The sequence below is a fragment of the Nyctibius grandis genome, chromosome 12 (assembly GCF_013368605.1).
Source record: "Nyctibius grandis isolate bNycGra1 chromosome 12, bNycGra1.pri, whole genome shotgun sequence".
In the NCBI taxonomy this organism is placed as follows: domain Eukaryota; kingdom Metazoa; phylum Chordata; class Aves; order Nyctibiiformes; family Nyctibiidae; genus Nyctibius; species Nyctibius grandis.
In genome coordinates, this window is record NC_090669.1 from 1,018,276 (window position 1) to 1,033,722 (window position 15,447).

The 15,447-nt window shown below is 59.1% G+C and overlaps 2 protein-coding genes across 2 annotated transcripts; one reads left to right on the top strand and one right to left on the bottom strand.

The window, feature by feature from the left end:
- The first annotated feature begins 118 nt into the window (after positions 1–118).
- Positions 119–8,011, top strand: LOC137669478 (uromodulin-like). Its single transcript, XM_068411579.1, has 9 exons — positions 119–154; positions 2,557–2,623; positions 3,156–3,323; positions 4,102–4,307; positions 4,891–5,051; positions 5,616–5,861; positions 6,493–6,652; positions 7,084–7,228; positions 7,903–8,011. Exons 1-9 carry the CDS (start codon positions 119–121, stop codon positions 8,001–8,003), a joined length of 1,290 nt encoding a protein of 429 aa, XP_068267680.1. The 3' UTR covers positions 8,004–8,011.
- Positions 8,012–9,453: 1,442 nt separating this feature from the next.
- ADGRG3 (adhesion G protein-coupled receptor G3) lies at positions 9,454–15,048 on the bottom strand. Its single transcript, XM_068411595.1, has 13 exons — positions 15,003–15,048; positions 14,504–14,533; positions 14,267–14,426; positions 14,066–14,183; positions 13,140–13,280; positions 12,932–13,054; positions 12,809–12,848; positions 12,620–12,720; positions 12,013–12,125; positions 11,584–11,867; positions 10,949–11,042; positions 10,207–10,493; positions 9,454–9,766 (listed from the first exon to the last, which is right to left on the bottom strand). Exons 1-13 carry the CDS (start codon positions 15,046–15,048, stop codon positions 9,651–9,653), a joined length of 1,653 nt encoding a protein of 550 aa, XP_068267696.1. The 3' UTR covers positions 9,454–9,650.
- Positions 15,049–15,447: the final 399 nt, after the last annotated feature.

A 15,447-nucleotide genomic window follows, 5' to 3' on the forward strand; every position in this document is an offset into this window, starting at 1 on the left:
GCGGGGCCCGCGCACCACGGCAACGGCAGCCGCGGCGGCGGCGCGGGCCGCGGCGGGCGACTGCGGCCTCCCCCGGGCCTCCTCCCGCCGCGCTCGCTCACCGCCGGGCCCGCGCACCATGGCAACGGCCGCCGCGGGGGCGGCGCGGGCCGCGGTGGGCGACTGCGGCCTCCCCCGGGCCTCCTCCCGGGGCCTACTCGGGGCCTCCCCCCGGCCCACCTTGCGGCCCTCCCCGGCCTCCCCACCGGGGCCTAACCCGAGTCTCCCCCCGGCCCACCCTGCGGCCCTCCCCGGCCTCCCCCTGGGGCCTACCCCGCTTCTCCCCCGGCCTCCCCCTGGGGCCTACCCCGCGGCCTACCCCGGCCTCCCCTCAACAGCCACCCCGGGCAGGCCCTAGGCCCGCCCTCCCCCTCATGCCCCCGGGGGCTCCTCCCGTGCCCATCCCGTGCTGCCCCAGCCCTCCCCGCCGGCCCGAGCGTGCCCCAGGCTGAGAGCTCCTGACACCCCGAAGAAAGCACGTTGGTGGTGGCAGCCCCCTGTGTCCGGGAGAATTTTGGGTGAAATGAGGGGGAAGCAGTCAAACCCCGCGTGCCAGGACAGCTTTGCCACCAGCCCCTTAGAAACCACAAGGCTCACGAGTTTCACTCTCTTGGGAAAAAAAAAAAACACAACAACAAAAAAACCCAAAAAGCTCCCCACACACATTCCTCAACCTTTTCCTTTGTTGCTTTCTAAGCCTGCAGGCTGCACTGCCTTTACATCCCTGAGCAAGTCTGTGCAAGCTTGTGTCCCGGATACTTGCTTTGTAAAATACATAATGGAAAGCAGAGATTCTCACCCAAGAGCTGGCAGCAGGGGATGGCAGGAGGCCTTTTTTTTTTCTTTTTTTTTTTTTTTAACTGGTAGTTCATTAGGCTGTAAACAGGGTCAGGTGCTAAACACTTTTGTTTTCTGTTTTTCGTTGTGGTTAGGAAAAAACCCTGGATGGATGGTTCACGTTTGCTGCTATGTTATGGTGACTGTAGCAATTAAAGCTCTAAGGATGCACAGTGTAGTCAATACATATCAAGAAGCATCACTTTGAGTGATTACTGCTATTTGCAGCTGGTTACTGTTTCCCAAAGCATGGTAAGACCAAGCCCTCATCCCTCCATCTCTCACCGATACTCCTCACCAGATCTTACGTGTCAGAAGTCATTAAAAAAACAGCCAAAGCAAATGTACGTTGTGGTTACGAAAGTGCGTGTTCAGTACACGCAGTTATCTGGCCTTCGCGTGTGCCGCTGTGGTATCTGCTGTTATTGTTGTGTCAAAAGCAGGTACCACAAAACCAGTTGGATGCACAAAACCCCAGATTTCCGGGGCTTTTGCAGATACTCCCCCGTCTGGGATCCCGTCAGGGCTGTGAATTGGGTCAGCGTTCACGAGCCGTCGGCTAATCAGAAAGGCCATCCGTGCCGGAGGATGGACTTTCACGGAGTCCTTTCCTCCCCGGCCGCTGCCGAAGGATGCTAAGCTGGCTCTTGTGCAATCGTGGAGGCAGCGTGTTTGCGTGGGGGAGAAGGATGAGCTGCTGGAAGGCGATATAAGGCACCGGGCAGGGAGCACGAGAGCGACCCGGGGCAGCGGTGGGTGGAGGAGCACAGAGTGGCTTGGTGATGGTAAGTGGGATGAGAACAAGGTGAGATCTTGATGCTGGTGGGACCTCTCAGGACTGCTGCAGCGAGCAGGGAGCAGAGCAGGGAATAAACCCTCCTCACCTGGAGGTCCAGCAGTCACAACTGCTCGGGGTGGGGTGAAGGGGGTACGTGATGTGCTGCCTGACCAGAGCGGGGCTTTTAGCATTGGCTTTGCCCCGCTCTCGGTGTCCCTGCAAGGCAGCGGGGTGGCAGAGCATCGCCCAGCCACCAGCACCGGCTGACTCGTCTCCACGTCTCTGATAAGGAGCCTCCAGTGTCCAGGGCTCATCCAGCACTGTGACATTGATTTCCCTAAATAAATCCATTATCTGTACCAATGGGAGAGATCGACTTCATCTGTGGCTTTGTGGCATTAATTTTAGTTGTGTTCAAGGCTTTGGGGTTTTTTTATCCCATTGTCTCCTGGTTATGGATATGGGTTACTGGAAAAGCGAGGATCCTTTTGCAAATCCTAACGCTTCAAAAGAGCTATAGTGGGAAGAGAGAAACTTTTCTTCTTCGGGGAGCCTGGACTGATGCCTCAGCTGGGCGGTTTTACTGAAATGTGGCTTTACCACTGTCAGCGCATCCCCGCAGGTCCGAGGGCTGGTTTCTCCCACCCCCTCTTTCTGGAATAGCTACCTACATTCAGGGCAGTATTTGACCCCTGTGTTAGCTTGGGGGGGGAAGGCGTTGCTGATCTGGCCCTTTTGGATGGGAAATGACTTTGCGCCATCGAACCTAGAGTTTTTGGAGGAAATACAGTATAGAAATTATCAGACCCATGCTTGAGTGTTGGCTCTTTCCGAATGACTGCAAGCATCTCCCGCGAGCGTGTTGAAAACCCAAGTTACCCAGAGCCTGCTTGTTTTTCCAGGAAAGGATCGTGAGATGTTTGCTGCTGGTCTCTGCCCTCTGCCTGGCTGGCTGCAAAGGCAACAAGAGTGAGTCTCCCTGTACACTGTCTCTGCTGGGTCACAGACAGGTAGTGTGGAAAGGAGAGGTCAGACCCTCACCTGATCCGTGTCCAGGTTCCTCCTTCCAGGCACCGCTGAATGGTGCTAAGGGGGCACAACAGAGCAGGGCTCAGAGGGGGCAGGAACGGGGGTGCAAGAGCCAACAAAATAGGCAGAGACCTCAGGCTCTCCATCCCACCTGTGTACGGTATATAACCCATGGAGATGGGCAGAGGTGCTGTGACATGCCACCACTCTCCTTGCTAGCTGGTGGCAGGCTCCATAGCTCTGATCCAGGTTATGGCCATGCTGAGGAGGTCTCCCAGGCTCTCAGTCACGTCCTCCCAGGCAAGTTGAGATGGCAGGTTCTTCCTCAGATGCCTGCTGTGGCTCTAAGTGAGGATCTCAGCCCTTGCAAGCTGGGCAAGGCTTTACGCCGTGGGGCAAGTTCACTCTCGCATCTCTCGTAGGGGAGATATTCTTGCTGCATTTCAGCTCACTCGCCTTTCCTTTGCTGCAGGTGAGCTGGTGAGCCCACACAGCCCGAGGCGAGGGGTTGCTCTCGGTCTCAAGAGGAGCCTGGACACCTGCCTGCCAAACCCATGCCAGCACCAGGGGCACTGCCAGGTGATGGAGGACAGACCAGTTTGCAGCTGCAGACCAGGCTTCACAGGGGCATTCTGCCAAGGTAGGGCTGGCGATGCTGGTGAGTCCTTCCCAGTCTGTCCACAGGCACCAGAGGGAAGGGTGATGAGCACAGAACACTGATGTTACCATTGCTCTCCATGGCAGGCTCCAGGAGCATGTCCCAGCTCCTGGTTCAGGTGCATTACCCACCACCTGACTACACATTGGTACAAGACCTAGTCACAGGCTGTTTTCTCCCTCCCCAAAAGTCTTAATTCCTGTAAGAAGGAAACCTTGGCTGTCAAGAAGCTGTGCCATGGTGTAGCCGTGTCAGGACAGCAGGGCATGCTGCGGAGCACAGCTGCCTCGCAGTCCTGGCACAACCACGTGCACTCCAGCATGGCTATAGTGAAGGCTCCTTCCAAGGAGTTTTTGACGCTGGTCAAAAACTTTCTTCATCTGAAAGAGAGGATCACTGTCCCTGTCTGGTGCCCTTGGCAGACCACAGTGATTCTGTAGACAGCCCTCAAAAGGGGCCAGACCCACGACATCTGCCTTTGATGTCTTGAGCTTAAGGACTGTGTCTGTTCAGAGTAGCGGTGGCCATGGACTTGTGGAGGTCTTAGGCAACCAGTACAAAATGACAGACCCACATTAACTTCTGCACCTTCCCAAAGGCTTGTCTTTTGCCCAGTGCCTCTGAAGAGCCCTACCAGCAGCCTCCAACAAGGCTGGGATGAGGGTCTGTTGAGCTCAGCAGGACTGTGCCATCCCATAGCTGACCTAGGGCTCCTTCAGGCTTCTTCCTTATTGCTATTGCAGATGGCTTTTTCCCCCAGATGTGGTACTGAAGTTGGCCTGCGAGGAAGAGCACATGAAGATGATGGTGAGGAAGGAGGTCTTTGAACTCTTGAAAATCCCCCGGGAGCTTGTCCACTTGAAGAACCAGGCATGCAAGGTCTCAGAAAGGGAAGAAGAAGGCGAGCTGTTTTTTGCAGCCACTCTCACAGGTGAAAACCACACTGCTTGTGGATCAATAATTCAGGTGAGGATCCAGCAGAGCCTCTCTGCATAGCTCTGAAGCCATGAGAAGAGCAGACATGCTGAGTGGGGACAGCAAGGGGAAGCCCCAGACGCTTTTCCTTTTATATCTGGGTGCTGTAAAGTTCTTGTTCCCCTCGGAAGGCTTCTCTGGGGGCTGTCAGAAAGCTCTTCTGCCTCCACCAACCCCTGCTGGCAGCACGTCTTGTCTCATTCAGCAGAGCATGGAAGTCTCAGTGTGCTCTTTACTAGCTGATAACAGCCCTTGGCTTCCTGGCAGCATCCTCTGCAGCCCTGGCTATAGCCCCTTGGTCCCTCATTTGATTCATGAGGGAGGGTGCAGAGGAACTGGTGCTCCAGCTCTGCATTGCACAGGAGGGCCCTCACCTGTGGTCGGTGTGCTGACTCCTGCCTACTCCAGTGATGGTTGCCAGTAGCCCCTGGACAGGGGGCTTGAGCAAAAACCCCGGCAGGTATCCAGGAGGCCTGGAGCAGCTGTAGCTGAGTTGCACCACCTGAACTGGAGCTTGGAGCTCTGTGTATGGACTTAGACATGGTCTGGAGACTTGGTTTTTGTGTCGTTGCAGCAAAATGGCTCCCACGTGTCGTACTCCAATGCCATTGAGTCCGAGCGGGAAGTACGCGGGGGGGTGATCTCTCGGAGTTTTCAGCTGGAGGTGCATTTCCTCTGCGTCTACGCCTACGAGCAGGTGGTGAAACTGCCCTTCGCTCTCACTGCTGTTGACAAGTGAGTGGTCCCTCTTCACCTTGCTGCTGAGCTTCTGTGAGCTTGCAGAAAAAGAGATGCCTTCGATGAGATGATCTGCGAAGGCCCTGGGGAGCCACTGGAGAGCTCTGAGAGCAATGCCACGTCAGGGTGCTTCCCTTTCTCTTATCAACGTAGTTTTTCAACACAAGGTTTGGGCCTGGGATGGAGCCAAAGAGGAGCACGCACAACCTACCCCTCTCCTGTCCTCACTGCTTGAAACCAGCTCACCAAAAAATAAAGGGTGGGAACTGGAAGGTGCCCCCACTAGGCCCCTCTGGAGGTGCAGGTTAGGACCCCCTGGGTTGCCTTTCTTGTAGCCCTCAGTGGCCAGCAGGTCAGTGGGAGCCCCTGGAGCTCCTTGCCTCAACCCGCACACGGCGCGGACGTACCAACTGGGAGGCAGCTCAGGGTCTGGCTCTCACAAGGCTCCACTCAGGAGCAGAGACACGTCCAGAGTCAGTGCACCTGCGCCAGTGCCCTGACTTGTGCTACGTCCTTCCTGCCTTCTCGTTCTGCTCATGAGCTCTCCTGCTCTCCTGTCAGGCTGGTGCAGTTCATGGTCAGAGAAGGACACTTCAACGTCAGCATGAGACTGTACAAGACCCCCTCTTACCTCCAGCCCTATCACCTGCCGATCGTGGCCATCCCTGTCACGGACACGCTCTATGTCCTGCTGAAGATAGAAGGACAGCACCAGCTCAAGTACTTCCTGCTGAGCGTTGAGGACTGCTGGGCCACGCCAAGCATGGATCCCTACCAGGACGTGCGGCACAAGCTCATTGAGAAGGGGTGAGTGGAGTGGTCCTAGCACGTCTGGTCTCCTTGTACCATGAGCACAGTCGTGTTTCTTTGCTGGGTGCTAGAAGGGAGCAATGAGCCATGACACCATCATTGCTCATAGGTGGAACCTATGGTGGACACCGTCATTGACTAGGTGGAACAGCCCCATAGATGAGCCCCCTAACTGATCTGAACTGGGCCCTCTCTCCTGACCCTGCTCTGCTGCCAATAGTGCTGCCTTCCCTCTAGCATCGCTCCTGGCCAGCTGGGGAGGCAAAGGGCAAGGAGGGGAGAGGGGGACCTTGCTGGGATGTGCAGAGAGGTCTCTGCTGAGAGCTTGCATTAGAGGTGGCTGCAGTCAAGCTAAGGCCAGTAACGTGGATATCTGGGAAGCAGGAGCCACAACCAGGCTCACTCCACCCCACAGAGCAAGACACGAGCCAGCTCCTCGTGCTGGTGGCAGCTCCTCCGTGAGCTCAGCACGAGGGTGCCAAGGAAAGGCATCCCCACCAGCACCGAGATAGAAATAGTCCTGTTCAGCAAAGCTTGGGGGCTGCACCTGGTCCCTCTGTGCTCTGCTGTCCCAGGCTGGGATCCTCCCCATCGTTTGCCACCTGCTGACTCAGCCATTGTGTCCCAGGTGTCCCCACGACGAGACGGTGACATACCTGAACGCCATTGGAGAGAGCACTACCGCCAAGTTCAGCTTCCAGATGTTTCGGTTTGTTGGTTACCCCGAGGTGTTCTTGCACTGCCGTGTCCGGCTCTGTCTCCCCGGCAGCCTGGAGCCCTGTGCCAAGGTGAGCTCTCCTGGCGATCTGCACCATGCCCTGGCCAGTCAGAGGGACCTCCCTTCCCTTGGCCTGCTGTTTGGAGAAGGGGCACTGCTCTGGTTTCAGGTGCCCCAGCACAATAAACATCTCCCAGCAGCAGGAGCTCACCCCAGCACCCTGAACTAAAGGTATGAGGGCTTGAACCCACCAGAGAGCTCCTTTCCCTCTTCCCTCTGGGTATTTGCAGGAGGAGAGGTTTAAGCTAGGACTTGGGGAAGAGCAGGCTAAGGTCCTTCAGGAACCAGCTCCTCTCATGCTCTGGGGTCTTGACTGCTCCCAGGCTGCAGCCCCAACTGTGCCTCTGCCAGGGGGAGACCTCCAGGACAGCTCTTGCCCCCCGGAGTGGGCTTCCCCGCTGCCCTCTGGTTCCATCACCCTTCCCTTGGCTTTGTTGACAGCAATGCCCCAGGCACTGGAGGAGCAAGCGGGCTCTGGCGGATGACTACAATAAGATTGTCTCCTACGGGCCCATCCATCTGCTGGCTGCTCCTTCCTTGGGAGCAGAGAGCCACCATTCCAAGAGTGACCAACAGGACCTGGGGGGTACGTATGTCCCTCTGGGGAGGGCAGGAGCAGCTCACAGACCCTTGCAACTTTCTAGGCCATGCCAGGTTATTCAAAAGGGCTGCTAAAATCACTGCCCTGCACAGAGGCGTGGAGTCTTCCAGGTGTCGTGGCCATGCATGGTGTGCTCCAGGAGCCAAACCAGCACAGAGAGGTTAGCTCTGAGTGAGCAGCTCCGTACCAGGCACAGGTCGGGATGAGCAGGAGAGCTGGGTGGGAAGGGACCAGGAGCCAGAAGGCTGTCAGTGCAGCACCCCATGCGAGGAAGGCTGGGTTTTCACGCTGGACCTCCACATCAATGAGCAAGGCAGGCTCCTTTGGAGCACCGAGGTCAATCCAGGGCATCCAAGGAGGTCCAGGACCAGGGCTGGGGGTAAGCCCACCTACAGCATAGCTCCAGCCAGGCATGAATGCCGAGCTAAATGGAGCCCCTGGGCAGTGGGTGTGGGTGGAGGCCCCAGGTGAGGCCAGTTGGGGTGACCAAGTCCTGTTAGTGCTCTCAGGGCCCCGAAGCACCCCCAGCTCCGGTGGCTCTTACCCTTCACCGGAGGTGACCTCCCCTGAGTCTGGCCCCAGCCAGGAGATGCCATGCCAGGGCTCAGCACCGGCTCAGGGGACCCAGATGTGTAACCAACCTTTCTTCTCTTCAGCAGGACACAACCCATGGCTCCCGGGGGCCCTTATCCTGCTGTGTGTGCTCAGCCTGCTCACCGCGGCTGCGGCGGCCGTCGGCGCGAGGCGGCGAGCGGTGTAGGAACCGGCTGTTTCCAAATAAACGTGGCAGTAGCAGAGAAGCTCTTGCCTGTGTCTTTACAGGGTTTTTTTTGGGAAGAAGGCGATGGTTAGTGCTTGAAGGATGAGTCACATCAGAGTGTTTCTGTTCCCTGTAGCATCCCTAGGACCTTCTCGTCCCCTCCTGGCCTACACTCTGTAGACTCAAAACATGGAGGCAGGAAAGTTGGGGTGCAGGAGCAGCTCTGGCAGGGGAGGGCTTGCTGCTGGGCTCTGCAGGATCCAGCAGCAGTGAGTCCTGCCTCTGGGCTTGGCCTAGAGATGGTGGAGAGGAGAGGGAGCAACTAGGTTTTTGCCCAAAGGCTTCCTTACCCTGGGCTGGTGGTTGGTTTTGGCAGGGTAGACCCTGCTGCGAGATCATTTCTAAAATGATCTCATCTGTAGAGAATGAATTTCCCGAAACCTGGAGTGCAGGAGAGGGGTGGGAGGTTCCTTCCTCCTGCTTTCCTCCTCCCCCAGAGAGTCGCCCAGGTGAGTGGGGAGATGGAAGTACCCACACTAGATACTTGCCCACCAAAGCTGGACGTTGCGTGGTTCTGTGTGACGCAGATGGGGTATGAGCAGAGACAGGGCTGCTCTGGGCGTGCGTGAGCATGTGTACACACACGTGCCCATAGATTTCTTCTGAATGACGACAAATTGCCAGCAAGACTTTTGCCCATAAATACATCCCTAATGTAAAGCAAATAACAAACAATATTCATAGAATCATTTTGGTTGGGAAGGACCTTTAAGACCATCGAGTCCAATCGTTAACGCAGCCCTGCCAAGGCCACCACTAACCCATGTCCCTCAGCACCACATCTACACGGCTTTTAAATCCCCCCAGGGATGGGGACTCCACCACTGCCCTGGGCAGCCTGTCCCAGTGCCTGATAACCCTTTCCATGAAGAAATTGTCCCCGATCTCCAACCTAAACCTCCCCTGGCACAACTTGAGGCAGTTTCCTCTCGTTCTGTCACTTGTTACCTGGGAGAAGAGACCGACCCCCCCTCGCTACACCCTCCTTTCAGGCAGTTGTAGAGAGTGAGAAGGTCTCCCCTCAGCCTCCTTTTCTCCAGGCTAAACCCCCCCAGGTCCCTCAGCCGCTCCCCATCACACTTGTGCTCCAGACCCTTCACCACCTTCGTTGCCCTTCTCTGGACTCGCTCCAGCACCTCAAGGTCTTTCTTGTCGTGAGGGGCCTAAAACTGCACCCAGGATTCGAGGTGCGGCCTCACCAGTGCCGAGTACAGGGGGACAATCCCTGCCCTGGTCCTGCTGGCCACACTGGTGCTGGTACAACATCATAAGTATCAAAGACTAAATCCGTAGTGCTCAGACAGCCGGCGAAGATTTAATACTAACACACAGACAAGGAGAAGACGAGGGTTTTCCCTGCGAGGCGGCTGCGTGCGTAAGTCTGGCTGAAGCACGGTGTCCTCGCAGAAATCATTGCTGGCCCCAGCGTATATTTTGCAGGAGGGATGTACTGCAGGTCCCACTGAAGGGTAAACTGAGGCACGGTAAACTGAGCCCTTGTCATCCATGGGGAAGCTGCATCTGCTGGGATTGAAGCTTGCTCTCAGCGAGTGCACGTGCAGGCAGGGAGGGAGGTCCAACCAGCAGCTAGTCCTGGGAGGCCGTGGTGGTTTTATCGTGTCTGATGATGTGGGAGAGGGAGCCAGTGGTCTCCTTCGTCTTTGGGTAGTAGAGGACGACCAGCCAGATGAATATGAAGATTCCTGCAGGGAAAGGAAGGCAGACACTCAGCAGCAGCAGGAGATGGTGGGAAGCATCCTGCCAGGATGCTGCTGGTGCTTCCCTGCCACTTCCAGGGGGTTCCCCCAGCTCACTCCTGCTCCCACAGGAGGGTCTCCCCATGCTTCAGGTGAGCAATTTGGCTGGGACGTGGGTGGATCATGTCCCTGTTCTTCTGCTAAGGAATGGCTTCCCTAGAGGAAAACCACCCTTGGTGGAGCGGACACGGTTGGGAGCCATGACCAGCTCCACACTGGTGACTGGGACCTGCTGCTTGACATGCCCTGCCAAAGGGGAGGGCATGACAGTGCTGGGAAGGCGCTGGTACCTTGGGACCCCTGGTCAACCCACCGCCAGGGTGGCTCCTGCCTCCTCCATCTTCCCCACCCGAGCCCTGGGATCCCAGCTCAGAGCCAGCCCTGACCTTGGAGGGAGTTGAGGATGGTGAAGAGGTAGAGCACGGGCGCAGAGGAGGTGCCATGGGTGAGGAACGCCAGCGCCCAGGTGGCTCCCAGCAGGCAGAAGAGCCCCATCGCCATGAAGACCACCTTCCAGGCCTTGCGGTCCCCCTGCACTGTGCCCGTTCCCTGCAGGCAGCAGCTCTTCTGGGTCACGACCCCGAAGACAGCCATGTTGAAGAGGAAGATGAGGCCGAAGTAGGCACAGTTGGTGATGTAGTGGACCAAGAGATATTTGGAAGTGATCCAGCACCTGAAAAGAGACAATCACAATGCCTCCAGCGGCTCTGCTAGCCCCGGCAGCACCCATGGGAGCCTCCCCAGGCGGATGTGTTTTGGGACGCAAGGACACCCTTGTGTTGGTGGGGTTTTCCAAGGCCAAGGTGAAGCAGGAGGGACAGTGGTGCAGATCCACTGCCCTTGGGTTGCTCAGCTGGGAGGAAGCCGGGGAAAGCTCCAGGTGGACCTTGGATGTCCCTCCATGACCTGGAGGCCTGTGGGCATGACCAAGGAGGCTCGGCACAAGGGGTGGTGGTGGTTACCACAGCTGTAGAAAGCTGTGTTGTAATTGTAATTAGGGAAGCGGAAGCACGGCGTAAAGCTGAGCAGGGTGGGCACAACCCCCCGCCGCCGCGCTCCCGGCAGGACCGGGTTACCGCTCCCCATGCCAAAGGGCCACCTAAGCCCTGTGGGCAGTGGTGCACTCACAGGTGGGCTATGACCTGGTGGTCCGTGGTCTGGATGCTGTATGATCCATAGCTGCCAATCACTCCTGCCACCCCCACCACGAGAGCGGGGAAGCCTGGAAGAACAAGGGAGACACGTGGAGGAGGCCAGAAAGGCAAGCGGTGGGCGAGGTGGTCAGCTTGGACATGCTGACCTCTGGGAAGATGGGGCTTAGGGACCCACTGAGGTTGCACAAGTGCCAGGGGGAACAACAGTTGCTGTTGAGACATGATGTGAAGAGGGAAGGGCAGCGCTGGGTGGCAGGGCTCAGGGTGTCCCCCAACCTCTCTGTGGGTTCATCTGCTCCGGTGCCCCCCCCAAGGTGCCCGTGGAGGGCTGGCAATGGGTGGAGAAAGACCCCAGAGGACATCACCTACTTGATGAGCAGGAGGCTGGTCCCCAGCAGGATGGAAAGTGCCTACAGGTGCTGCCCTAAATTTGGTGCACCAAGCCCATGTAAGACACTTCCCAGCCCTGACCATGGCATTTGGAAGAGCTGTGGGCAGGATGAGGGCTTGCTCGCTCTCTGCCCATCACTGCATCACCCTGTTCCCCCTCTGGTCGTAACCCACTGCTCCCCTCTCCCCCCAGCTCTCGCCCAGGCTGATTGTGCTCACCCCAGCCAACCAGGCACAGCTTCACCAGGTAGTGGTGGATGTAGGTGCCGAGGACCTTGACGAAGAGGAGGTAGAGGTGACAGCCCTCCAGCGCCATCCAGGTGAAACAGCAGAGCAGGCAGTAGTGGGTGAGCCCCCCCAGGAACTTGCAGGTCCCCAGCTGGGTCCCACCAGAGAGCCTGCTGTTGAGCAGGAAGGCCAGGTTGAGGAGGAGCAGGCTGCCCACGAGGTTCATGTGCAGCCCTAGGTTGACACGAAGGGTCTCCTCAGACCTGAGCCTGCACCTGAGCATCCCCAGAGGGAGCAGAAAAGGGGGGGGGGGGTGTCACAGCTGAGCAGGGCCCCATGCAATATCACAGCAGGTTCATGCAGAGGCACTGGAATTGACCCGCGTCTCCCCCAGCCTGAGGAGCTGCTGGCACATCCTACCTTAGGAAGATGCAGAAGGCGATGGTGAAGATGGAGAAAGCCATGGCTACTCCGCAGCCAGCGGTGGCAACAGCCATCAAGGCTTGTGCTGTGGACCCGTCCAGAGCTGGGTGCTGCCAAACACACGCATGTTGAATTAGACAGGCCCTGGACCAACCTAGAAAACCCCACTGTGGCTACCAGAGCCACGGGGCTGATGATAACCCCGGTGGGCTGCTGCAGCGACCCCACACAAGCCCCTGGTCTGTCCCCACAGAAGGTCTTCAGGGGGAGCGGGGCAGTGGTGGCTCAGAGGAGATGCTCCCTGGGGTGGGGTGAGGGATGAGTGAAGGCTACAATGGACCACCATGAGCACCCTCCTGGGAGCCTCCACCTGGAGATGGGACCTCAAGCTGCTCCAGAGCCTGCACTAGGCTGGGGGCTGTTTCCACCCCGTACCCACTCTGCTGAGCTGCTGCCACCATCCTGAGCTGGGGCTGGGCTTGGTTTTGGGAGCTGGGCTTGCCTGGGAGCAGCTACAACTGTCCCTGTGCAGCTACTGGTGACACCCGAGGGGCCACCGAGGCGGCAGGGTACGAGCAGGAGCTGCGGGGAGTGGGGTCGTCACCAGGAGGAGGGTGAAGAAGGTGAGATGGTCACAGGAGCAGACGGTCCCCTTGTCCCCGGGCTGCGTGACACATCCGCTGCTGCTCCAGCCTCCTGCCTGCCCTGCGACGGGCACGGGGCGACGGCCGTGAGCGCCGGGCAAAGCACCCGCGCCCGGCCCCGCGCCCGGCCCCACCGAGAACCAGAATACCTCTGCTGGGATCCCAGAAGACACATTGTGGGGTGACACCCTGCAAGGGGAGAGAGCGGCGTCAGCCGGCGCCACGGTGAGGGGCACCGGAGGAGAGACAGAGGGAGGGCACGGCTGGCTTACTCGTGGCAGCTGCTCGTGGGCGAAGGTGAGCTGCACCGGGTCCCGCAGCCCGGAGATGCTGGTCTCCCCCACCGTGATGCCCACCACGGTGTCATCCAGGACCTGCCCTGTCTGGTTGACCTCCTGCGTGGGGACAACCCTGCCTGAGCCGAGCTGGCAGGCAGCGAGTGCCGGCGGACGGAGGGATGCCAGCCGTGCCACCTCGTACCTCGAACATGCCAAGCTGCTGGATGTTGAGGACCGTCACCACCACGCGTGCTGTCCGGCTGCTCAGGGCCTGGAATATCTCCCTGGGGAGCTGGATTTTGCCTGCCTTCCCCGTCTCCATCACGTTCGGCACCCTGGGGCCCTGCGGCAGAGAACAGCGGTCGGGGGTTGCTTGCTGGCAGTGTCACCCCTCTGTGTGGCACCCACCAACCTTGCTCCAGGCACAAATTCAGCCCTGCCTGGGTGGGTTTTGCTCAGCAACATCATCAGGAGCCCCAAGGGCAGAAGGGGAGAACCTCATTCCCCGCACTGAAGGGGCAGAGCTCCCAGGAGAGCCCCAACCCACAATCACCCCATGGGACGTGATCCCCTGGAACATCCAGAGAGTGGGAGAGCCTGGGGGTGGGCAGGAGGCACAAGGCCCACAGAATCACAGAATCACAGAATCAGTCAGGTTGGAAGAGCCCTCTGGGATCATCGAGTCCAACCATTGCCCTGACACCACCATGGCAACTAGACCAGGGCACTAAGTGCCATGTCCAGTCTTTTCTTAAACCCCTCCAGAGATGGTGACTCCACCACCTCCCTGGGCAGCCCCTTCCAATGGCTAATGACCCTTGCTGAGAAGAAATGCTTCCTAATGTCCAACCTGAACCTCCCCTGGCAAAGCCCCACACGTTCCTCCTCCTCCCCTCACCATGACCACCTGCCTGCTGTTTGGACGGCTCCTCAGGGGAGCTCTTCCCTCCCAAGCACCATTTCTCGTGACTCCTTGCCAAAGGACGCTAAAGCTGACGTGGGTCCATGACGCAATCGTGGAGCAGGGTGGAAGAAGAGCACGCCATGGCCCGCCGAGCCCGGGGCAGGGGCTGAGGGATGCTTGGAAGGCACAGGGCCTTCTGAGTGAAGGAGAGGAGCTCATCTCACCTCCGTGGGGGAAAAGGTGATGAGGACATCGTCGGTGATGGCCCCGCTGACGTTCAGGAGCAGCACCTTCAGCCCGGCCAGCCCGTCGCGCAGCGCCGGCCCCGCCGCCTGCAGCAGCCTGTGGGGCAGGAGGGCTGTGGGACCAGGGGCCCGCGGGGGGCTGAGCCCCCAGACCCCGCCATGGCCACCCCTGCCCACTACCTGAGCCAGCGCTCCCGCAGGCAGGCGCAAGCAGGGCTGCCCGAGCGCCCCAGCTCCGGGCAACGCCGGGGCAAGTCGGGGCCGGGGGTGCCATCGCCTCGCTCCTCCGACTCCACCACCATGTCGCAGCACCAGTGGTGCCTGTCACCCCGCCTCAGGGCTGGGGAGGAGGGCAGCGGGGTGACCGCTGGGTGCCATGGCACCGGGGCGAGGGCAGGGATGGGGGGGACCACTCACCGGCACAGCTCTCCTCTCCCCCAGCAGCATCTGGAAGAAGAGCATGTGGGGAAATGGGGGGAAAGCCCCCCCACATGTGGGGTCAGCCCTCCTCCTGCCCACGGGGGAAGGGGGACGCGGGAGGATCTGGCAGCTGCCGGGTTCGAAGGGAGCAGCCCCACAGTTACCCGGGCTTCGAAAAGCAAGCGGGCAGCCATCAGGGCTGGAAGGCAAAGCCACCGTGCCTGCGGTGACATGTCACCGTGTCCAGCCCCTCCCCCGGGTGGCTCGTGGAAGGGACCCTGGGCTGCTGGTCTGGGGTTTTAAAACAGCCCCCAGCAGCAAACCCTCAGCTCCATTCACCTCTGCCAGCTCTTGGCACATCCCAGGGGGGACAATCCCTTCTGGCCCCACCACATTTTGGGTCAACTCTTTCCCATGGTGAAATCTCCCTCTCCAAGCCCACGCACCCCCCCCCACCCCACCGGGGGTGCCCATGTCCCCCTCACCCACCACTCACCAGGCAGCAGCAGGAGCAGCAGGATGGTGCCCAGGAGCAGGTTCATGCTGCTTTGTGGGGTCTCCTGGCCGTCCCACAGCACTCCGCTCCCCTCGTCCCAGCGGCTCTGCTCCTCCCCAGGCTCCCCCAGGGCTCGTGGCAGCTCCTGAGGCAACGTCCGTGTCCTCATTTCCCTTCTGCAAACCCCTCACGCCTTCCTGTGCGTTGGCAAGTGACCTGCCCCAGCTCGCAGCAACGGCGGTAACCGTCACAGCCACGTCGTTTCACCCTTGGCCACTTCCCCCGGGCCCACTTGGGGCTTTTTTCTTTCCCCCTCTTCCCCCCATCCTGCCAAATCCTTGGTCCACGTCCCCCACCAGCCCAGCGACGTGTTGGAGCATCCCTCTCCCAAACAGGCCGTGCAAGGGCAACGAAGGTGATGAAGGGTCTGGAGCACAAGTGTGAT